The sequence below is a fragment of the Alosa pseudoharengus genome, unplaced genomic scaffold, assembly GCF_046254945.1.
Source record: "Alosa pseudoharengus isolate Yale_2024_CS ecotype anadromous, Long Island Sound unplaced genomic scaffold, YU_APseudo_1.1 YU_APseudo_1.1_scf_15, whole genome shotgun sequence".
Taxonomy (NCBI): Eukaryota; Metazoa; Chordata; class Actinopteri; order Clupeiformes; family Clupeidae; genus Alosa; species Alosa pseudoharengus.
Genome location: NW_027468620.1, coordinates 36,678,612 through 36,703,391, shown reverse-complemented (window position 1 = coordinate 36,703,391; position 24,780 = coordinate 36,678,612). Strand labels below are relative to the sequence as shown.

At 45.3% G+C, this 24,780-nt stretch overlaps 1 protein-coding gene across 1 annotated transcript in view; it reads left to right on the top strand.

Moving 5' to 3' along the window:
- Nucleotides 1-18,930, top strand: part of LOC143124655 (AT-rich interactive domain-containing protein 5B-like) — a 79,165-nt gene extending 60,235 nt beyond the window's left edge. The window contains exons 5-10 of the mRNA XM_076286340.1: nt 602-747; nt 6,125-6,344; nt 7,722-7,774; nt 8,399-8,496; nt 15,337-15,532; nt 15,996-18,930. Coding sequence (XP_076142455.1) covers nt 602-747; nt 6,125-6,344; nt 7,722-7,774; nt 8,399-8,496; nt 15,337-15,532; nt 15,996-18,053 — 2,771 coding nt within the window. The 3' untranslated portion in view covers nt 18,054-18,930. The remainder of the gene's footprint in view (nt 1-601; nt 748-6,124; nt 6,345-7,721; nt 7,775-8,398; nt 8,497-15,336; nt 15,533-15,995) is intronic.
- Nucleotides 18,931-24,780: the final 5,850 nt, after the last annotated feature.

Sequence of the window (24,780 nt, the reverse complement as noted above, 5' to 3'; positions counted from 1 at the left end):
TCTCTCCTCTCTCTCGCTCTCAATTTCAAATTAAAAAAATTTCAAATTCAAAATGCTTTATTGGCATGACTAATAAGACATTCGTGTTGCCAAAGCAGTAATACAAATTATGGAGGGAACATGGCATAAGACACAGAAATAAAACTGAATAAAAATAGACATAGGTGTACACTATATCACAGTATAACAATAACAACACAGAAACATAATATTATATACATATACATAGGACACATACATACATATACACACACATATACATACACATAATCTTGCCCTCCTCTATTCCCACCTCATATCTCTGCAGTGTGTGTGTGTGTGTGTGTGTGTGTGTGTGTGTGTGTGTGTGTGTGTGAGGTTGATAAAGTATTATTAACCCTCTTTCCCTCTATTCCCACCTCATATCTCTGCAGTGTGTGTGTGTGTGTGTGTGTGTGTGTGTGTGTGAGGTTGAATAAAGGATTATTAACCCTCTTTCCCTCTATTCCCACCTCATATCTCTGCAGTGTGTGTGTGTGTGTGTGTGTGTGTGTGTGTGTGTGAGGTTGAATAAAGGATTATTAACCCTCTTTCCCTCTATTCCCACCTCATATCTCTGCAGCCCCCAACCTAAAGGGCCGGCCACGGAAGAGAAAGCTCTCTCAGCGCCGAGAGGACCAGAACCTGAACCCAAACCAGCCCCTGCAGACCGGTCCACCAGCCCGCCTCCCAGCTAGAACCGCTGCAGAACCCAGGCCCCCTCCCAAGGTACTGTCCTGCACCAGCCACCTTGCTCAGCCTGGAGTGCGTTCGGCTCAGAACCCGAGTCAGCCAACCAGTGTCTGCTCCCTGGACCTGTTACAGGCATTACAGGCATTACAGGCATGTTACAGGAACCTCATTTCAGGTTCATGATTGGTGGGATGGAAACCCGCTCCTCATGAAGGATCATGATTGGTGGGATGGAACCCAAGTCCTCATGGAGGTTCATGATTGGTGGGATGGAACCCAAGTCCTCATGGAGGTTCATGATTGGTGCGATAGCTCCTCCCTCTCAGCTCTTTGCTCGAGTCATTCCCAGTGCTGACATCACTGAAGAGTGTGTATTTGACATAGATAAGAGTGTGATAAGGGTGTGTATTTGGCATAGATAAGGGTGTGTATTTGGCATAGATAAGGGTGTGGATTTGGCATAGATCTATAGTGTGGATTTGGAATAGATAAGGGTGTGTATTTGGCATAGATAAGGGTGTGTGTTTGGCATAGATAAGGTTTTTAATTTGGCATAGATCTATAGTGTGTGTTTGGCATAGATAAGGTTGTTTATTTGGCATAGATCTATAGTGTGTATTTGGCATAGATCTATCGTGTGGATTTGGCATAGATCTATAGTGTGTATTTGGCATAGATAAGGGTGTTTATTTGGCATAGATCTATAGTGTGTATTTGGCATAGATCTATCGTGTGGATTTGGCATAGATCTATAGTGTGTATTTGGCATAGTGTGTATTTGGCATAGATATTTAGTGGGGATTTGGCATAGATAAGGGTGTGGACCTGTCTATGATGAGGGTGTGGCCTGTCTATGAGGGGTGTGGCATGTCTATGATGAGGGTGTGGACCTGTCTATGATGGGGGTGTGGCCTGTCTATGATGGGGTGTGGCTTGTCTATGATGGGTGTGGCATGTCTATGATGAGGGTGTGGTCTGTATATGATGGGGTGTGGCCTGTATATGATGGGTGTGGTCTGTCTATGATGGGGTGTGACCTGTCTATGAGGAGGGTGTGGCCCTGCCTATGATCTGCACTTGCTGCAAAAGGAACACACTATTTGCACATCTCATCTCACAGATATTAGCATAGTTCTATTTGTAGAAAACCCAGTAGACGTAATTATATACAGAAAGATGGCTGAAGATATAACACAGCCGAATTTACTGTTACCATGCCAACGGAACTACCATGTGTTCCTAAATATAATGAGAGCATATTGTGCAGGTTCCATCTTGGATGTATTGGAAATATATGTTTTTCATAATCTCCTTCATTTTTGACCAACAAAGACAATAGAGCACTCTGTAAGTACAATAAGTACTCTGCAGAATATTGGAATTCTGTCACAAATCGTAATATCGTAAACACACACACACACACATACACACACACAGTCACACACACACACACTGCCACACACACACATGCATGCTGGCACACACACACACACACACACACACACACACATACACACACACAGAGTCACACACACACGCTGCCACACACACGCATGCATGCAGACACTGATAGGCCGTGTGTGTAGGTTGATTGCAGGTGTGTGTAGGTTGATTGCAGGTGTGTAGGTTGATTGCAGGTGTGTGTAGGTTGATTGCAGGTGTGTGTAGGTTGATTGTTTTATGTTTTCAGTGGTACACAGTCTCACTCCCTACTCCCCAAAGGTCTGACACATGGTCAAGGGTTCTTGGCGTCAAATTCCAACGAGAAAGGTGTACCTTCTGCGTTGTTTTCCGATGTGGGGGTCCGTCAGATAGACATTCATGTTAATCCCTCATCGTCAAATATAGACGAAAGGAAATAAATGTCCATCAAAGGTGATGCCGTCACGTTAGACTAATGATTTGTTTGAAATGATGTAAAAACAAAAATCTGTTCTGGAAATACGTGCATTAACCCACTCGACTGTCAGACAACGCTATCTACTTCGAGTAGGACTGAGGAGTGTACTGTACTGTAGGTGCAGGTTCCATCTTGTATGTATTGGAAATATATGTTTTTCATAATCTCCTTCATTTTTGACCAACAAAGACAATAGAGCACTCTGTAAGTACAATAAGTACTCTGCAGAATATTGGAATTCTGTCACAAATCGTAATATCGTAAACACACACACACACACATACACACACACAGTCACACACACACACACTGCCACACACACGCATGCATGCAGGCACACACACACACACACACACACACACACACATACACACACACAGAGTCACACACACACGCTGCCACACACACGCATGCATGCAGACACTGATAGGCCGTGTGTGTAGGTTGATTGCAGGTGTGTGTAGGTTGATTGCAGGTGTGTAGGTTGATTGCAGGTGTGTGTAGGTTGATTGCAGGTGTGTGTAGGTTGATTGTTTTATGTTTTCAGTGGTACACAGTCTCACTCCCTACTCCCCAAAGGTCTGACACATGGTCAAGGGTTCTTGGCGTCAAATTCCAACGAGAAAGGTGTACCTTCTGCGTTGTTTTCCGATGTGGGGGTCCGTCAGATAGACATTCATGTTAATCCCTCATCGTCAAATATAGACGAAAGGAAATAAATGTCCATCAAAGGTGATGCCGTCACGTTAGACTAATGATTTGTTTGAAATGATGTAAAAACAAAAATCTGTTCTGGAAATACGTGCATTAACCCACTCGACTGTCAGACAACGCTATCTACTTCGAGTAGGACTGAGGAGTGTACTGTACTGTACTGTGTACTGAGGACTGTACAGTCCTACCTAATAGGCCTACTCGAAGCAGATGTCTGCGTTGTCTGACAGTCGAGTGGGTTAATGCACGTATTTCCAGAACAGGTCTGCAACTTTCAGGCAGTTCGGAGTTCGAATCTAGGCAGGAACAGAGCCTATTATAATGAGCGCATACGGGGAGTAAAACGACTGTTACGCGCTGTTACAACTGTAGGCTACAATGTTCGCAATACAGAAATATGCGCGTGTTAGTTTAGTTTATTGTTATTATTATTATTATTATTATTTTACCTTACGTTACCTACACCAAAGCTGAATAAAATTATGCAAGATCAAAGTAACCTAAGGTAGCCTATGGGCTCTATCTTCCGTCCCGGCGCAATTGACTTTGTATACTCGCGAGTTTGTCTTTCCTATTTTGCAGTCAGCGCATATTGGAATTTTCCCTCCACAGGTACATGCCTGTAAATTAGGGAATTCGATTGCGCCCACGGGGGCGGTTCAGCGAAAAGACGGGGCGTGTTCCGGCGCAAACGTTCACTGTTGATATTTTGCAGTTTCAGAAAACAATTCCGCCACAGACCAGGAACTCCCTGGTCTAAAGTCTGTGGCGAAAATGCAGATGCTATTTTAAGGGCGCATGCATGACCACAGGCCTGCATGAATGAATGCATTGCAACCCAATCTACAGACACCCCCGTGCACAGACGGAAACATTCAAAGCCTTGATAATATTTGTCCATTTCCCGGTTTTGTTCGTGCATTGGTGACCTAAATATTTAGTAGCCTATAAAGTACAACATCTATATGCAATATCTTTACAACAACGCCTAATTACGACCTATTAATCTGGACAACTTTATAGGCTACAGCCCTATAAAGGCTAAAGTTACTTTTAGTTTTGTTCCAATTTACCGTTGTGTAAGGTTTTAAGCACCATAATTTTGCCTACCTTGTTGTAGCCCATCTGAAATAACTCCAAGCTTTGCTATGTTCCCTCCATCCTTTCGTTATTTTCAAAAAACGTTTTATATCCATGATGGCCTTGAAGTCTCGAGTTAGTGAATTAGCTTAAATCAGCTTTTCATATGCTGTTAACCAGCAACAGATAGTACAAGAAAGCAGCAAGTATGGTTACAATTTCTGTACAATTTCTGTAGTTGCTGCATCCATTCATTGTTATTCTCTCTCCTGCTCAAATAAATGTTGTGCGTGAATTAAGTTGATGATAATGTGTTTACAAACTCTGCTTTACAGAAAATATTGTAAATAGTCTACTGTCACGCAGTTAATGGGATACTGTGCAGAGTTGAAAGTTAGGTCAACTTAAACGAAGCCCTTGCTTGGCCGCCTGTGCTGCGCAACGCACACTTAGCTCCTCTCATCTATACAATGTAGTTCCCATTTCTGTGAACCATACATAATTTCAAAGAAAAATATTACCACTCGAGGGAAATCAGTGTGGTGTCCATGTAAAAAAATAGGCATAAATCTAGCGTACACATTTTCACGAATCACTGATGTGTTGATGACATAAATTAGGAAATGTTAGAGGACTTAAGGAGACGTGATGTTGAACTGCATGCCGATGCCATTTAACCCAAATGCCCCAGCGGCAGCACGGGAGAGAAGAGATTAACTGACGGAAGATATGCATTGTCTATAGAGAGGTAATGTTAGATTACATTGTACATTGCAAATATATCACCATGCATTCATAACCTCGTGATTCAGTGAGAATGATCCCAAAACATCGGAAAGTATGTCTTTGTGACAATTCTGTATTACATTTTGTCAAGATGAAAAATCAATAGCTAACTGTTCCCAACTGAACAGTGATTATAGCGCTGTGAACGCTCCTGGCTGCGCCTGGCAAATACGCCACCATAATAGCAGTCAGCTATGGAACAAGCGTGCCTGTTGTTAAAGGGAATGTGAGATGACGCTCTGATTGGTTTATTGCACGTTACGCCCAAACCACACCCATGATTAATGTAGCTACTTCAGACCACCCCATTTTAGATTTGCGTCGGGCGCAACAGTCAATATCCCGCCGGTAAAATAGCATCAGCGCCCAAGATCCGCCCACAAAGTCACTTGCGTTTTGCGCGAAGACACTTCCGTTTCAGACCATTAAAATAGGGCCCTATGGCTCTGATGGTCTGCAATTTTTGTTTTTAGATCATTTCAAACAAATCATTAGTCTAACGTGACGGCATCACCTTTGATGGATATTTATTTCCTTTCGTCTATATTTGACGATGAGGGATTAACATGAATGTCTATCTGACGGACCCCCACGTCGGAAAACAACGCAGAAGGTACACCTTTCTCGTTGGAATTTGACGCCAAGGACCCTTGACCATGCGTCAGGCCTTTGTCGAGTAGGGAGTGAGACTGGGTTGTTTCAGTGCTGATGCTCTGTGACCCAAACATCAGACGCATCACACACTCAGAGATAAAGGAATCCACAGAGCAAAGACAAATCAACAAGAACATGTGTCGGTTCTTCTAGGAATATGTGTGTGTGTGTGTGTGTGTGTGTCTGTCTGTACATTCAAATTCAGTATGTGCTTATTTTCCACTCTCTCTTTTTATCTCTCCCCCTCTCCCTCTCTCCGTCCATCCCATAATCCCATAGGTGAGGACAGAGTGCAGGGTGGTGGTGGCGAAAGTGAAGAATGTAGGGATGTGTAAGAGAGAGGAGGGAAGGAGGGAGCGAGAGAAGGAGGAGAAGGAGGGCAAGGCCGGGAGAGAGAGGCAGAAGGCAGATGAACAGGCTTTCCTGGCCGCTCTGCACCGGTACATGAAGAAAAGACAAACAGCCATCGAGAGGATCCCCTACTTGGGCTTCAAACAGAGTAAGTAACACACACACACACACACACACACACACCACACACACACACACACACACACAGATAGATACATACATACATACACCACACTCACACACACACTCACACACACACAAACACAGAGACACACACACACACACACAAATATGATTAAAATGATGAAAAACATTTTACGATGTGATGACAACAAAAATGACATCAGTAATCCAAATGAATCATCGTCAAATAATGAAAGGTCTTTGTGTAGTGTGTGTGTATGTGTGTGTGTGTGTATGTGTGTGTGTGTGTGTGTATGTGTGTGTGTGTGTGTATGTGTGTGTGTGTGTGTGTGTGTTTGTGTGTGTGTGTGTGTGTGTGTGTGTGTGTCCAAAGAACATGCAGAAAAAGAAAGCACAGAAAAGCCAAATGACAGGATTATAAATATATAATAACACACACACACACACACACACACACACACACACACATATATATAAAACGCTGTCATGATAAACAGACGTTTAATGAAAAGCGAGCGAGAGATGCAATCAGGGTGTATGAAGCAAATCAATAGCAGCAGCCGTGGGGATAGTGGAATGCCATGTGGATGAATGTGAGCCTTTGTGTGAGCCCTGATTGAATTTTGATTGATTTCTCCAAAGGCTACTGTAGTTCCTTCATTTTGAATTGGTCCAAAATGTCCAAGGCAAACAGTACTGTTATATTAGGCCAACTGACAGCACTGTTGTCTGTTTGAGTTTACCTTTCTGTTTTTACACCACAATAAAAAATGAGTTTGAGTTTACCTTTCTGTTTTTACACCACAATAAAAAATGAGTTTGAGTTTAAGCTTCTGTTTAGATAGATAGATAGATAGAAAGATAGATACACTTTATTGATCCCTAGGGGAAATCCAAGGTCACAGTAGATACAGACAACAAACATCACCACAAAAGTTTTTACACCACAATAAAAAATGTATTTTCATGAACATGGAGCTCAGGTTAAGACATCATGACATGAAAAGAAATGAAATCTCGGATATGTATGTGTGTGTGTGTGTGTGTGTGTGTTGCAGTGGAATGATTGCCTATGGCTTTGTGTGTATGGCTGTGTGTGTGTGTGTGTGTGTGTGTGTTGCAGTGGAATGATTGCCTATGGCTTTGTGTGTATGGCTGTGTGTGTGTGTGTGTGTGTGTGTGGTGATGTTTGTGTCACATCTGTGATCTCATGTGGATTCATAGAAAAGTCCTGAAGTCATTTGACTGGCATGTGTTTTGGATGTGAAGGCACATCTTCCTAATGCCATGTGTTTTGGATGTGAAGGCACATCTTCCTAATGCCATGTGTTTTGGATGTGAAGGCACATCTTCCTAATGCCATGTTTCCCCTGCTCAACAGTTAACCTGTGGACCATGTTTCAGACGGCCCAGAAGCTTGGAGGCTACGAACAGGTAAACACACACACACACACACACACACACACACACACACACACACACACACACACACACACACACACGATGATTGCTGAATGTGACAAAAATGTTGTGTGTGTGTGAAGGCACAAACACCAGTGGTCAGCAGGAGGAGTGTGGAAGGCCTTGTGTGAGGGCTGATAGAGTGTAGCTGTTCCCTCTGATACACCATCATGATCACACACACAGTGTGAGGGCTGAGAGAGTGTAGCTGTTCCCTCTGATACACCATCATGATCACACACACACACAGGGCAGGGCTCCAGCAACAGGCTATAAACGAATGTCACGTAGAGTCAGACAAAACCATATGGAGGAACAGATTTGTAAACTAGATACTAATTTACTAAAGATAGATAGATACTAAAACTAGATACTAATTTCTACACAAAAAGGAAGTTGTGGAATTGCATCATAGTTCAACCCACTTATTTGTTTCCCTCTCCTCTCTCTCCCTCTCTCTTTCTCTTTCTCTCTCACTCTTTCTTTGCCTTTCTCCTCTCTCTCTCCCTCACTCTCTCTCTCCCTCACTCTCTCTCTCCCTCTCTCTCTCCCTCTCCCTCTCCCTCTCTCTCTCTCTCTCTCTCTCTCTCTCTGTAGATCACGGCTCTCAGGCAGTGGAAGCAGGTGTATGATGAGCTTGGGGGACATCCTGGAAGCACCAGTGCTGCTACCTGCACCCGCAGACACTATGAGAGGTGTGTGTGCTGTAGTGTGTGTGTGTGTGTGTGTGTGTGTCTGCTACCTGCACCCCCAGACACTATGAGAGGTGTGTGTGCTGTAGTGAGTGTGTGTGTGTGTGTGCCTGCTACCTGCACCCGCAGACACTATGAGAGGTATGTCTGCTGTAGTGTGTGTGTGTGTGTGTGGGCTGCAGGGTAATTGGTTGTATTTCTTTTCCATCATGATGTTTTTTCCTCTTTTTGTTGAAAGGCTGTTTTTGCCTATTCCCCTCCTCACTCAACCATGTGTATGGGTACGTGTGTGTGTGTGTGTGTGTGTATGTGTGCTAGTGTGTGTGTGTGTGTGTATGAGTACGTGTGCTAGTGTCTGTGTGTGTGTGCGTGTGTTTTAGTGTGTGTGTGTGTGTGTCTGTGTGTGTGTGTGTGTGTGTATGTGTGCTAGTGTGTGTGTGTATGTGTATGGGTACGTGTGCTAGTGTGTGTGCGTGTGTGTATGGGTACGTGTGCTAGTGTCTGTGTGTGTGCGTGTGTTTTAGTGTGTTTTAGTGTGTGTGTGTGTGTGTGTGTGTATGGGTACGTGTGCTAGTGTGTGTGTATGGCTATGTGTGCTGGTGTGTGTCTGTGACTAAAAGCTGGAGCGTTTCATTTATAGTGTAGTGTTAATGAACTGTTACCTTACCTGAGTTTGGCCGTGTGTGTGTGTGTGTGTGTGTGTTTATGCTTGTGTGTGTGTGTGTGTGTGTGTAATTTAGAGGTCCCTGGAGCACAGATACTGGTGTTTTGGTCAGCTGTTTGTACCTCTACCTCCTAAGCGTATTTAGTGTCACTGCGCGTGTGTGTGTGTGAAGTACAGCGTGTGTGTGTGTGTGTTTGCACACTGCAATGTGTTTGCACATTTGTTGCTCCCCTCTCAAACTGTACATGTGTTCCTGTGCTTTTCATTCTAGGAGAGTGAGTCATTGTTTTAGCTTACTTCTTCATTTTGTGTGATTCTTGTAAAAAAGCTAAAGTTATAGCCAGGATTCCATCACTGCCTCATTAATATCATATTAATAGTTTATTTTCATGTGATTCTTTAAAAAAACTTAATTTATAGCCGGGATTGCATCACTGCATCATTAATAGCATATTAATAGTTTATTTTCATGTGATTCTTTTAAAAAAGCTTAATTTATAGCCAGGATTGCATCATTGCGTCATTAATATTATATTAATAGTTTATTTTCATGCGTTTGTTCGTGTGCCCTTAAGCGAAAAATGGACATTTAATAGCCACAGGGGTCAGTTTAATTTTCTTCAAAGTCATTACACTCACCAGAGGGAACGAACAGTTTGCGTTGAAACATCGGCCCTCTTTATAGCCACACATTTGTGTGTGTGTGTGTGTGTGTGTGTGTGTGTGTGTGTGTGTGTGTGGAGTGTTTTAAAAACTGTCATTTTATTACTCAGTCACTTAAAGGGACAAATAAATCAATAATAAGTGTCCTTCATCAAGCCCTTCACAGATAAATCAATAATAAGTGTCCTTCATCAAGCCCTTCACAGATCACTGTAATAACAACCCAGATCAGCTGTGGAGAGCTAACAGCTCTGTGTGTCTGTGTGTGTCTGTGTGTGTGTGTGTGTGTGTGTGTTTGTGTCCACTTTAAGGGACAGATGACTGTAATAACCCCCCAGATCAGATGTGGAGAGCTAACAGCTCTGTGAAATAATCATATACAGAAGCAGAAGAAACAGCATGAATAACCTTGAAGCAGTCAGGCTCATTCCTCACAATAGCCCTGCGTGGTCTTGTGTGTGTGTGTGTGTGTGTGTGTGTGTGTGTGTGTGTGTGTGTGTGTGTGTGTGTTTGAAGCAGTCAGGCTCATTCCTCACAATAGCCCTGTGTGGGCTTGTGTGTGTGTGTGTGTGTGTGTGTGTGTGTGTGTGTTGGAAACAGTCGGGCTCATTCCTCACAATAGCCTGTCGTGGGTTTGTTCCCCACTGAGATGAAGTGGGTCTAAGTGACATTAATAACACCATTACTGTAGGCTAGCCTAGCGCTTACTACTACACACACACACACACACACTCGTACCATTACTGTAGCCTAGCCTGGCGCTTACTCCATGCAAGCCGAGAGTGTGGATGTTGGAAAAATGCTCACTTTGCAGAAAAACACCATTCCACAACCACTTAATTATCCTGAAGCCATCAGGAAGCAAGGGTGTGTGTGTGTGTGTGTGTGTGTGTGTGTGTGTGTGTGTGTGGGAGAGAGAGGGAGGGAGGGAGGAAGGCTGTCATAGCAACAGTGCTTTTTCTATCTAAAAATAGTTCTTGAAAAATAACAGAGCATTAATGTAAATTTATGGGTTCAGTGATGGAAGTGTCATTTTTAAGTGCCAATTCAGGGAGTGTGTTATTCACTCACACTGACGAATCAACCCGATTAGGAGAACCGGGTCTGATCTGTTCCCGTTCTGGGGCAGAACTGACGGAACCCATACCAGGTCTGCACACTGTGTTTCCCGCTCACACTAGTACATTACTCCAATGAGCCTCTTCACAAGCAGTTTGCTGGCAGAGTTGACTTCATTTTACCAGAGAGGATGCTGGGAGAGAGGATTCCTGTGTTCAGCACTGTAGAGAGAAATTAGTGCATTATCAAAAAAAACAGGAAATGATGCGTTGCACAAGATACAGCATTCCATCTCTGAACATGATGTTCATTTTAGTTTCAGCAGAGACAAGAGAGACAGAGAGAAAGAGAGACAGAGAGAGAGAGAGAGACAGAGAGAGAGAGAGAGAAACAGAGAGAGAGAGAAACAGAGAGAGACGGAGAGTTGAAAAGTATCAGGAATATTTCACTGTCATAATCTCCTCTTGGTTATATAATATTATCTAGAATGAGAAAAACCTATTTTTTAAACCCCATTTTAATATAGTATCTCATTTAAACCCCATTTTAATATAGTATCTTATTTAAATCTATCCTTTTCTGTATTGACCTACAGTAGCTCACAGGATTTTATGGTGATGTCATCGGGTACTTAAAGGATGATTCTCCCTCTAGTGGTAAAAACTAAAACTGCATCAGAGGGACTCAGTAGAACAGTGTGTTCAGAGGTGTTGCATGTGCAGGCCACGTCAAAGTCCGCAACTCCACAATGACACCACCAACCTCCGCAGATGTGTTGACCAGGAGTTAATCTGGAGAAGGAGAATATAAATGACGGGCATTTATATGTGGAAATGACATGAAGAGGGCATTTATATGTGGAAATGACATAAGGGGGGCCTTTATATGTGGAAATGACATAAGGGGGACATTTATATGTGGAAATGACATGAAGAGGGCATTTATGTGGAAATGACATAAGGGGGGCCTTTATATGTGGAAATGACATAAGGGGGCATTTATATGTGGAAATGACATAAGGGGGCATTTATATGTGGAAATGACATAAGGGGGGCATTTATATGTGGAAATGACATAAGGGGGCATTTATATGTGGAAATGACAAGGGGGGCATTTATATGTGGAAATGACATAAGGGGGCATTTATATGTGGAAATGACATAAGGGGGGCATTTATATGTGGAAATGACATAAGGGGGCATTTATATGTGGAAATGACATAAGGGGGCATTTATATGTGGAAATGACATAAGGGGGGCATTTATATGTGGAAATGACATAAGGGGGGCCTTTATATGTGGAAATGACATAAGGGGGGCCTTTATATGTGGAAATGATCCAGACCATTTTCCTCTATTTCTGCACCAGGCGAGCGCAGCGAGCGCCTAATAACGTCCTCCCACACACACACACACACACACACACACACACACACACACACACACACACACACACACACACACACACACACACAGAGAATGAGTTATTACAGTAGTTATTTTATCAGACAACCCCCAACACACACACACACACATACACACACAGAATGAGTTCTTAGTTATTTTATCAGACACCCCCCAACACACACACACACACACACACACACACACCCTGGTCCCTCTGAGCGAGTGAGCCCTTACATAAAGCTTATAATACGTAGTCTGCCTGCTTGGCTGCTTGGCTTATGTCACCACTAGCGATTCTGTCTTTGCCATCTCTGCCGTGCTATAAGGAGAGAGAAAAGGTCGGCCTGTCCAGTCAGCCTGTCCTGCACTGCGGTCAGTTTAGCTAGTATTCCATCTCTCCCTCTCTCTCTCCCTCTCTCTCTCTCCCTCTCTCTCCCACTCTCTCTCTCTCTCTCCCTCTCTCTCTCTCCCAGTCAGCCTGTCCTGCACTGCGGTCAGTTTAGCTAGTATTCCATCTCTCCCTCTCTCTCTCCCTCTCTCTCTCTCCCTCTCTCTCCCACTCTCTCTCTCTCTCTCCCTCTCTCTCTCTCTCTCCCTCTCTCTCTCTCTCTCCCAGTCAGCCTGTCCTGCACTGCGGTCAGTTTAGCTAGTATTCCATCTCTCTCTCTCCCTCCCTCTCTCTCTTTCTCTCTCTCCCTACCTCTCTCCCTCCCTCTCTCTCTCTTTCTCTCTCTCCCTACCTCTCTCTCTCTCTCTCTCTCTCTACACCTCACCCCTCTCTCTCTAACTGATAGCTTATATAAGGCGCTAGGTGGGTCTGTTATGCAATGGGGTGGTATGGGATCGGAGGCCCCATTAGAGATGTGAGCATCTCGCTGTGTGGGCCGCATAGTGAGCTGAATCTGTTATGGGGAATATGAGAAACTCTTAGTCCCAGTTATGTTTATAGAAACTGTCTGGTTGCTTTGTGCTTCCTCACCCTCCCCTTCTGTCTCTCTCTCTCTCTCTCTCACACACACACACACACACACACATTTTGAGCGTAATCTGCCCTTATGAAAGATAAATAGCTAGTGTAAACGGCCTGTAAAAGACTGTAATCACCCTCAGCCCCTGAAGGGAAATGGATTTATGTCACCGGTTGCCATATCAACCATATGAGAAAAGTTTATAACATTAATCAAAAGGTCCTGCATTTCATTTTCCAAAGTATTAGTTAAAGATAGAATGTAAAATATATATTTAATTTAAAATATTAGTTAAAGATAGAATGTAAAATATATATTTAATTTAAAATATTGGTTAAAGATAGAATGTAAAATATATATTTAATTTAAAGTATTAATTAAAACTAGAGTGTAAACACTGCATTTCATTTCCCAAAGCAGAGCAATTCCCAGCAGTCTTTGGTTTCCTGACGGATGCTGTCGTTGTTCCTAGTTTTGTGCTTTGAATTACAGAAGGCTTTTTTCCACTTTGGCTCAGGAAGATAAACACGCCAGTGGGGTGTTTACTTGGAAATGAATAAATGTGTGTACAGTATGTGTGTGTGTGTGTGTGTGTGTGTGTCTGTGTGTGTGTGTCTGTGTGTGTGTGTCTCTCTGTGTGTGTGTTGGTCAGAGAGGAAGTACTATAGGACTACTGTCGTGAGGACGCCCCGGTGTTAATGGGTGTGTGTGTGTGTGTGTGTGTGTACCTGATGTTGTATATCAATGGGCTATGATCCAGAGAACTAACTAAACTCTTTAAACCCTGACAGAAGCATTTTAAAGGGGCCGTATAATGCAAAACCCTGACAGAAGCATTTTAAAGTCGTATAATGCAAAACTCACGTTGTCTGTGCTTTTGTACTTTCATTTGGGTCTCTGATGCTTCTACAAACACTCCAGGTGCGAAACAAAACCGTACGTTGAGTTTTTGTGGGTTAGTTGAGAGAGGTTGATGTCAGAAACTATGTGCTTCTGTGAGCTAGTCAGAAATCTCCCCTATTGAGATGTCACAATAAGGGCAATTTGAATATTACTACCCCCAGAGCCATATAGTGACTATATTACTACCCCCAGAGCCATATAGGGTGCTACCCACCCCCATCTGAACATTCCCACCCACTAGGTTAGGAACTTCCTGTCGAAGATCCTCCTTGTTGGTTATAGCCTATCGTTTCCAACAGTGGATAGGCTACGCGAAATATCCAAACATATTTTTTACGCACCTGATATCATCCATATTCAAGTATACAGTACAAACAGAAACTCCCCAGGACACGTCTCGTTCTTGTTGGCATATTTAAGCAATATGTCACAAATGGGAGAAGGGTTGGTAAACAATATCCCTGCGGCTGTAAAGGCCTGTAGCGTAGCCTACGCTGGAAGCGACCCAGGCCAGGCCATATAGCGTAGCCTAGCCTACGCTGGAAGCAACCCAGGCTATATAGCCTAGCCTATAGCCTAGGCGGCCAATTTCACAAATGCTTTTAAACTCTGGAATAGGCTACATCTCCTCTATACTGGGCTTATATACCGACCCAAATAAAGTGTTACCCATTGTCATTTAACATTGTTAGGCCATGTTACATCATACATGGTGTTTAAATATTGGGGTGTGTATTGTGTAACCAATAACGTAATAACGGCCAGTAATATAATAACTTACATACCCCGGCTGTATTTGTATAAAATGCTTAATGGATGAGCCAGTGTTATGAGTTTTGTTGAGGACCAATCTGGAGTATGGTAGTATGTTGGTATCAGAGAGGCTTTCAATGATGGAGTTAATGCCTTTACATTCAAAAGTCTGATTCCACCCATTTTGTATTCATGGTACAAGTATGGACATTTTATTTTGTCTTTTTTGTTGCTCCATGTAAATTGTGTCCTGCATCTGTGTGTCCTCGTTGTGCGCCTGCACTTGAATGTGAATGTCATGTTTATAAATGCAGTAGGTCTGTCAAGACACATATACATAAACATAAACATCTCATTCTTACCCCAACCCCTCCCTCCCTCCCTGCCCCGACCCCCCTGTGCCCCCCCCTCTTTGCCCCCCCCCCAGGTTGCTGCTTCCATACGAGAGATACTCAAAGGGACAGGAGGAGGGGCCTGGTGTCGAGTTCCGCCCCATCAAGGCGGAGCCAGTGTCCATTGCAGGAAGTACAGATCAAGGCTCCTCTCCCATATCTAGCCATCCCAATTCTGGAGCAGCCCTGAAGCAGGAACCTCAGAGCGACACCCAACCACAGAGCTCTGCGGTTAGTTAAACAACACATCTCACCAGTTAAACAACTCACCACTGAGTCAAAATCAACCACAGAGCTCTGCGGTTAGTTAAACAAAACATCTCACCAGTTAAACAACTCACCACTGAGTCAAAATCAACCACAGCCCAAACTATTCGACACTTTATTAAACAACCACAGTATAAAGTCATAATTCAACCACCTATCAGTTGAGGAAGGGGAAATTGAAGAGAGTTGGTTGTTCTGGTCTGTTTGTCACAGAAGCTAAAATGAAACTTGTCCATCAGAGAGAGAAAGCTACACCTTTCACATCAGTAGTGCTGTTTGTAGCACATACAAAATATCAGTGTTTTTATTGATGGCATAGCTCCCTCTAGTGTTTGGTACTAGTACTGCATGCAAAGCAAAGTTGACTCACCGTTTCTCCTCTACGTGTGTGTGTGTGTGTGTGTGTGTGTGTGTGTGTGTATAACAGGGTTCAGATGACGGTGAAGGTTTGCAGCATTCAGTGCACCTGAGAGATGTGAGCATCAACAGCAAGACAGAGATGGAGGAGGAAGAGGAGGAGGAAGAGGAGGAGGAGCTCAAGGTTACCGTGAAACAAGAAGAACCTCTCTCCACTCAAGCAAATCACCATGACAACCACCAACCAGCCAATCACATCCACGCGGACCTCTCTCTCCAGACCGACCGAAAGCACCCGTCACCTTCACTCGCAGACCCATCAGGAAGACTCTGTCACCAGGGCGAAGATACCTCCAAAGGCAGCCTCTCCCAAGGGGAGGCGCGGTCACCCGAAGCCCACTGGCAGGCCACCTCTCCTGGCCACCTCTCTCTGCAGCCCCTGGGTGTCCTGGAGCCCTGTGGGTCTGGTAGCATCCCTGAGAGGGCGATGGAGCCGGAGGGTCCTGTGAGGGAGGCAGCTGAAGGCTCTCCACCTGGAGCTCTGATACGCTCCCAAGGCCTGGAGGGGTCACCCCCAAACGCCCACAGCGCCCCTTACTTCAGCACCCCTCACAGTGTCCTGTCCCCCCTGGCCAAGAAGAAGCTGCTCTCCCAGGTGTGCGCGGGTGGGGGGTGTGCGCCCCAAAACTACCCCACGGCGCCCCCTGCTGCTGCTCGCTCAGACGTGGCGGTGCGTGGGGGCAGCTGTAGCTGGGGCGTCGTCTCCAGCACGCTTGACCCTGTCGGCCAGCAGGGGGCGCCACCACCGGCTCACCCCGCCAGCCCAGAGACGGCCCCCTCCCCACGGCCCTCCGTCATCCAGCGCGCCCAGAGCTCCAGGCCACCGTGGGGAAGCTCCCCAGGGAAGAGGACCACCCCAGCAGGCACCTCCTGCCGCAGGGACGAGGCTCCTCCGCAGCCTCATCTGCTGCCCACAGCTACGCCCGAGCAGGGCGCCCGCGGGCCCGAGGCCCTGGAATGCGTGCAGAGGAGGACCTGTGAGGAGACTGTGGCCTCTGGACACAGGGCACAGGTGTTATACTCGTCCCCACACCTGCAGAGCCTGTACCGCCACACCAAGCACCGACTCAGCCAGCAGCACCATCGCCAGCATCAGCACCTGGGAACGCAGGTGCAGGTGTGTCCGTCCGGGGCCGGGGCGACAGGTGAGATCGCTGGGGCTGCACAGAACGTTCCAGATGTGGTCATCGATGAGAGGTACTCGACGCCGCCCCCGCCAGCACACCTCGGACACCACGGAACGTCCGTGAACACGCAAGCGGCCGACGAACCAGCCGGCCTGAGCACTCGTAAGACGCCGCCTGCCAAGGGTCATACCTATCCCACAATGCACGGGGACTGCAGAGTGCCCGCTCCCATACAGCTGGGCCTAGATGCCCATGGCATAGCCTGCCACAGGTTCCCAGTGCCCATCCGAAATGCCAGCCTGGCCTATAAGGTGTCCGTGCCCGCGGGCGTCAGTGGCACGGGAGGAGTGAAACGACCCGGTGGTCTCTGGCAGACATCAGAGACTGTCCGAGGAGTCCGGCGCCCCCTAGAGGGTCCAGAGCGCAGGGCGCCTCCTGCAAAGACTCGAGCGCTGTGCCCGCGTCTCCCTGGACGGCAGTGGTCAGCGGCCACGGGCTCGGGGGGGTGTGCCCGCGCCTCTGAGCCCGCGCGGGCCGTGCACCTGAACAGCTACTCCTCGCAAGGCCACCGGTGCCCCCAGCACGCCCGCCACCTGGGCGGCCTGTGCCCCGCGGGCACCTTTGGGGCGCAGGAGGGGGCCTGCGAGGGGCCCCGGGCAGTAGGGTACCCCCCTCCGCACCCACTGGCCTTCCTCAAGAGCCGAGGGGGCACCGTGGCGACGGGGGTGGCACCCCCGTTTGTGCTGCATGCCCTGATGATGCAGGGGCAGCTGGTGAGGTCGCCCGCCCAGACCTTCGTCCACCAGGCGTCCTCTGCCCACAGAACGGGGCGCTTCAGTGAGCCCACGCCCCATGGCATGCACCCACTGCGCCCGTTTAACCCGTCTCACACACACCCAGCGCCCCAGCTGCCCGCTGTTCAGCCCAACACACAACTCTGATACACACACACACACACACACACAAATATGTGCATACACACACATATACATACTATATATATACACACATACATTTGTGTGCACATGCATATATGTACATATACACAAGCTTCACACATCTCATGAATGTCTTACAATAAAAGGCATTAGTGACGGTGTGACCTTGAACTTGAAAAACACTGTGTCATCTAAAGCCTACAAATAAAACAAGAAGCCTTATATCTTAGGACTGTCTGAGTGGCTTAAGCCTTATGTCTTAGGACTAACTGTGTGTCAAGAAGCCTTATATCTTATATACTGTCTGAGTTGGGTGCCTCCTGAATAGGAACAGCTTCAGTAGACACACCGTGCTTTGTTGGATCAGATGATCTCCCTTTGGACTCACATGATCTCCCTTTGGACTCACATGATCTCATGATCTCCCTTTGGACTCACATGATCTCATGATCTCCCTTTAGACTCACATGATCTCATGATCTCCCTTTAGACTCAAGTGATCTCCCTTTGGACACATGATCTCCCTTTAGACTCACATGATCTCATGATCTCCCTTTAGACTCACATGATCTCCCTTTGGACTCACATGATCTCCCTGTAGACTCACATGATCTCATGATCTCCCTTTAGACTCACGTGATCTCCCTTTGGACTCACATGATCTCCCTTTAGACTCACATGATCTCATGATCTCCCTTTAGACTCACATGATCTCCCTTTGGACTCACATGATCTCCCTTTGGACTCACATGATCTCATGATCTCCCTTTAGACTCACATGATCTCATGATCTCCCTTTAGACTCACATGATCTCCCTTTGGACTCACATGATCTCCCTTTAGACTCACATGATCTCATGATCTCCCTTTAGACTCACATGATCTCCATTTGGACACATGATCTCCCTTTGGACTCACATGATCTCATGATCTCCCTTTAGACTCACGTGATCTCCCTTTGGACTCACATGATCTCCCTTTAGACTCACATGATCTCATGATCTCCCTTTAGACTCACATGATCTCCATTTGGACTCACATGATCTCCCTTTAGACTCACATGATCTCATGATCTCTCTTTAGACTCACATGATCTCATGATCTCCCTTTAGACTCACATGATCTCCCTTTGGACTCACATGATCTCCCTTTAGACTCACATGATCTCATGATCTCCCTTTAGACTCACATAATCTCCATTTGGACTCACATGATCTCATGATCTCCATTTGGACTCACATGATCTCCCTTTGGACTCACATGATATCCCTTTCATGACCTCCCTTTAGACTCACATGATCTCCCTTTCATGATCTCCCTTTGGACTCACATGATCTCCCTTTGGACTCACATGATCTCATGATCTCCCTTTAGACTCACATGATCTCATGATCTCCATTTGGACTCACATGATCTCCTTTTGGACTCACATGATCTCATGATCTCCATTTGGACTCACATGATCTCCATTTGGACTCACATGGCCACCACAGCTCGTCCGTATTTCTCACATGTGTCTCGAGGTTGTCTCACAGTCCTGTGAGATGTGGGGATCGATGTGTAGTTTCCCACCGATGTACCAAGACTGACTGGACGTGGTCTTCAGAAACAGAATAAACCAGGTTGTGAGCCAGCTCTGGGCCGCATCTCCCCCAGCACACCAGAGTTTCAGCCAAACCAGTGCAAGAGGAAGGTGTCTGTTCAGTAAGAGACGTTATTAAGTGGATAACCAGTGCAAGAGGAAGGTGTCTGTTCAGTAAGAGACGTTATTAAGTGGATAAATCTGATTGCTGATCTTTTGTGGAGGCGATTATTGGACTTGCACTGTTAAACTCCAAACAAACACTTCATTAGCAGCACATTGTCTAGGAATGTCGTATTAAAGGTTTTCTTGAAGGAAAATGTTTGTGTCTGTGTTTACTCGTGGTATGTGCAATCAACAACATTGTAAAATGTGGGGATATATCACTATATATATATATATATATATATATATATAGTGATATATCCCCATATATTACTACATTATACTATACATATTAACTTAGCTGATGCTCTAAAGTGAAAATAATAATCTATTAATAATATGTAAATTATTATAAGGGCCAGTTTCCTCACAGTAACTTGGGTTACGTGCTCATCAATGGGTGGCAGACAGGGATCCAACACACAACATGCTCTGGCTACTCCATGCTACCCCTTATCCACTACACTACCAACACACACACCCTGCCCCTTATCCACTACACTACCAACACACACACACCCTGCCCCTTATCCACTACACTACCAACACACACACACCCTGCCCCTTATCCACTACACTACCAACACACACACACCCTGCCCTTTATCCACTACCAACACACACACACACCCTGCCCCTTATCCACTACACTACCAACACACACACACACACACACCCTGCCCCTTATCCACTACACTACCAACACACACACACACCCTGCCCCTTATCCAGTACACTACCAACACACACACACACACACACCCTGCCCCTTATCCACTACAGTACCAACACACACACACACACACCCAGCTCCTTATCCACTACACTACCAACACACACACACACACACACCCTGCCCCTTATCCACTACACTACCAACACACACACACACACACACCCTGCTCCTTATCCACTACACTACCAACACACACACACACACACACCCTGCCCCTTATCCACTACAGTACCAACACACACACACACACACCCAGCCCCTTATCCACTACACCAGGGATTCCCAAACTGTGGTACGCGAGCTGCCACTAGGGGGTACGCGAGATGAAAAGGGCAATGGCGGAAAGGAGTTAAAAATGATTAATTCATTAATAATCTAATTAATTAATAAAAAATACATCTCGAATCGGGTTATAATGATATGGAAATGTGAAAAGGAAATGTTCTTTTCTTCAAAATCATTTGTAAACTCTATAGTAGGCTATGTTTTTATTAAAAAATAAGCTACCCACAATGCACGTGATTTCCTGCGGGCAGCCAGAATATCTGGCATGTTTGTTTCTTGAAAGTATGGGCTAGGTAGAAGGCTATGCAAACATTGAAAACTGGCTAAAAAGAGGGAGACAGGTAACGATGGGATGGGGGCAGAATGATGAAGGTGGCTCAAGAGCGCAGGGGGATAAAAGAAAGGACGAGACAGAAAAGACTGCTGCGTGTAAAGAAAGTATGATGAGGCATATAGCCCTCGGCTTCACGTGGATTGGGAGACAGACTGCCTAAAGCCACAGTGCGTGGTTTGCAGTGAGGCAAGGCCGTAGTTATGATGTTAACATTGGGGGGGACCAAATCAAAAACAGAATGCACCCCCAGAACCCAAACAGAATGCACCCCCCCCCCCCCACCCCGGTGAGTTTTGTGAAAAGAGAAGGGTGGAGAAGAAACAACTTCACTGGTCCATCCATGGACCCGTGACTCCATTTGTGTTCAAAATGTATACTTTAAAATAAATTACAAACTAGAGTATCTTATGATAACCTCTATATTACACAGAATGTGGTTCGTTGACTTATTACTTACACCTGAAGATTTTTTTAAACTAAGGCTTAGGGCCCGTCCCATTTCTCCCCCCTTAAAACTTCCACTTGGTTTTGATTGCCCTCAACATTAAAGCCCCCTCGACAAGGGAAGTGGAGGTGAAGATCATTCCCTATGAATTGGGACACCACTATATGCAAATTAGCGTAGCGAACGTGCTCACCTACGTCACGCGCAGCGCCGACGTGTCTACCGGTATTAGCCTGCTATTATTTTCATTCAGGAACATGCCCATTCCAGCGGTCATTGTTGTGTGGGCCGTGCTGGTTTATCTACGTCTGGTTAATCAACAAAGATATTCGTGTTCATGTGAACGCCAGAACACACACCTTAAATATTGACAAAACTACCCACTACAGATATATAACGTTATTTGATGGGCAGACTCTCTCAAAGCACTCAGCAGATATCATGAACATCGTCAGATAGCTTCCTGAGATATTTTCTAACATTAGTGTTTAAAACTCAACAGTCCATCAGTCCATCAAATTTTAATATGCTTATTTGCGAAAATATATGAAAAATTTGGCCGGCTCGCTGAGCTCGCACGGTATCCTGGGTAATTTCATCTCCCACTTCGTTTTAAGCCTGCATCGGTCCTGGCTATATTTTGAGGGTTGATTTTAAGGGGAAAATAGCACTTCCCCTTGCTCCCTAAAGTAATGGGACACCCTAGCCCTACACATGCAGGCGCAAAAACGAGGGTTAGGGAAAAAATCTAGGGGTAGGGAAGGTATTGGGACGGGCCCTTAGACTCATAGTTTTGGAGCCTAATAAGATTTTGTCTTTTAATTTAGAATTTTTTTTTTTTTCTTTTTCGCATGCCCAAATTTCCGTCAATGATTCCCGGGACACTGAAAGACCGGGGTACACGAAACTTGGTGGGCATGTAACCCCACATGGATAGCATGGAACCATCGTTTTTCGTTTTGATCTGTAGCCGAAAGGAGGGTAGGGCAGACACAGTTTTCTGTGAATATCTCAAAAACCGTAGGGTTTAGGAGGACCATTTTTTTTTTGTATGTTGATCTCAAGGGGTCATGTCAACCTATCCCATTACCACTTATTTCATGTATAGCGCCACCTAGTTAAAAATTAAAAAGCAAAAAAGTAGGTGTTTTCATCACAATATCTCTGGCTGACAAGGTCAAAACTGCACGAAATTAAAAGTATGTAGGATCATTATGACACCCTCCGAATGCATGCCAAGTTTTGTGTACTTTCGTTCATGGGGGGCCTTACAATAAAATAATTTATGTGTACATTTAGTGACGTACACCAACAAGGATTCCCGGGACACTGAAAGACCGGGGTACACAAAACTTGGTTGCCATTTACCCCCACATGGATAGCATGGAACCGTCATTTTTCGTTTTGATCTGTAACCCCCCCGCTGGACTGGACCCCCCGAAAGGAGGGTAGGGCAGACACAGTTCTCTGTGAATATCTTGAGAACTGTAGGGCCTAGGATGACCATTTTTTTCCGTATATTTGCCTCCAGGGGGTCATGTTAACCCATTTCATGTGCACACATGTGCACAAACAGATATACACACACACACATACATTCACAGTAATCATACGTATGACACATACTCACACAGTAGACATATGTACGCTTGCATGCACAGGCACATACGCAGGCACACACACAAGCATGCACACACACACAAACACACACACACACTCACACACACACACACACACCCACACATATAACATAAACATAACACAAACAATCAAGAATTTCTCAGAATTATGAACAGGCAAGATGGAGGTGGGGTTGTATAAAATTAATTTTACATGTGAAATCTGTGAACTAATCATGTTTTGGTACTTGTTGTCTAGCAGATACCAGTGAGAATTGAGTGTGGATAATGCAATTTAGTGAGACAGTTAGAATCATATAGGCCTTTCAGCGTTATTTCTTTTTGTGGAAAAAATGTGCTGGACTGGGCGGCGGTCATATTTTGTACCGATCTGCGGTACATCTAGTTTATTTTACTTTGTTTTATTTTATTTATAGGCCTAGACCTATAGTAACCTAGTGTAATTTGTTGCCTGGCAGGGTATGTGTTTGTTTGGTCCTATGTGTCGCTTCACTTTTGGTTTCACTTTCCTCTCTGGAAAGTCCCTGCATCTCCTCTTCTGTTAGCCACTTCTCTTTCTGCCCTCCTGGTAAGTCTCCTTCTCTCCCAGACCCTGTCTGGTCTACTTTCACTTTTAGCCTTTGACAGTTCAGTCTCATGACTTCCAGTGAATGTTGCAGAACAGTTGCACAACCAACATTCTCATGATAAATGGATCATTTCTGATAAACCAACACACACACACAAGTATTGTACTTAATTAAAACTACCACAGTAGCTCAACCGTACCTTCAGTATTCAAAGAGAAATTCCACATAGGGTTTAATTTTCTCATTTGTTTTTTTTTCCATTATGCATTTTTAGCATTTTGGAATATTTTCTCCCCCACTATTCCATTTACATGAAGAAAGTGATTGAATGGCATGTAGGCCATCTCCTACCTACGTCCCTGGTATGACTAAATTCAATTGCATGACGTTTCCAAAACTTTCAATGAATTTACTGAAATCCATGATCTTTCCAGGTTTTCCATTACCATGGGAACCCTGCAAGTTTCAAATATTAGGATGGACAGTGGGCCAGAAGTGCTGGAAGCCTGATTTCACTATCTGGGTTTTTGCTCCCAATTTGGTCTCCCTTTGGAGAGATCGCCCGCGGCCGTGCTTAGGAGTGATCTTCCTCAGAAGATGATGATGATGACACACACACACACACACACACACACACACACACACACAGTGCCACTGATCACTTTGGAGAGATCACCTGCGGCCGTGCTTAGGAGTGATCTTCCTCAGAAGATGATGATGATGACACACACACACACATACACACACACACAGTGCCACTGATCACTTTGGAGAGATCGCCTGCGGCCCTGCTTAGGAGGGATCTTCCTCAGAAGATGATGATGATGACTGCGGTGGATGTCTGGTTCAGACGGAGTGTGTGTGTGTGTGTGTGTGTGTGTGTGTGACGGAGTGTGGAGGTGTGGCAGACGGTGCACGTACAGCTTCAGCGAGTAGTGCCCCGACACAGACTTCACACCTGGACAGCGAGTATG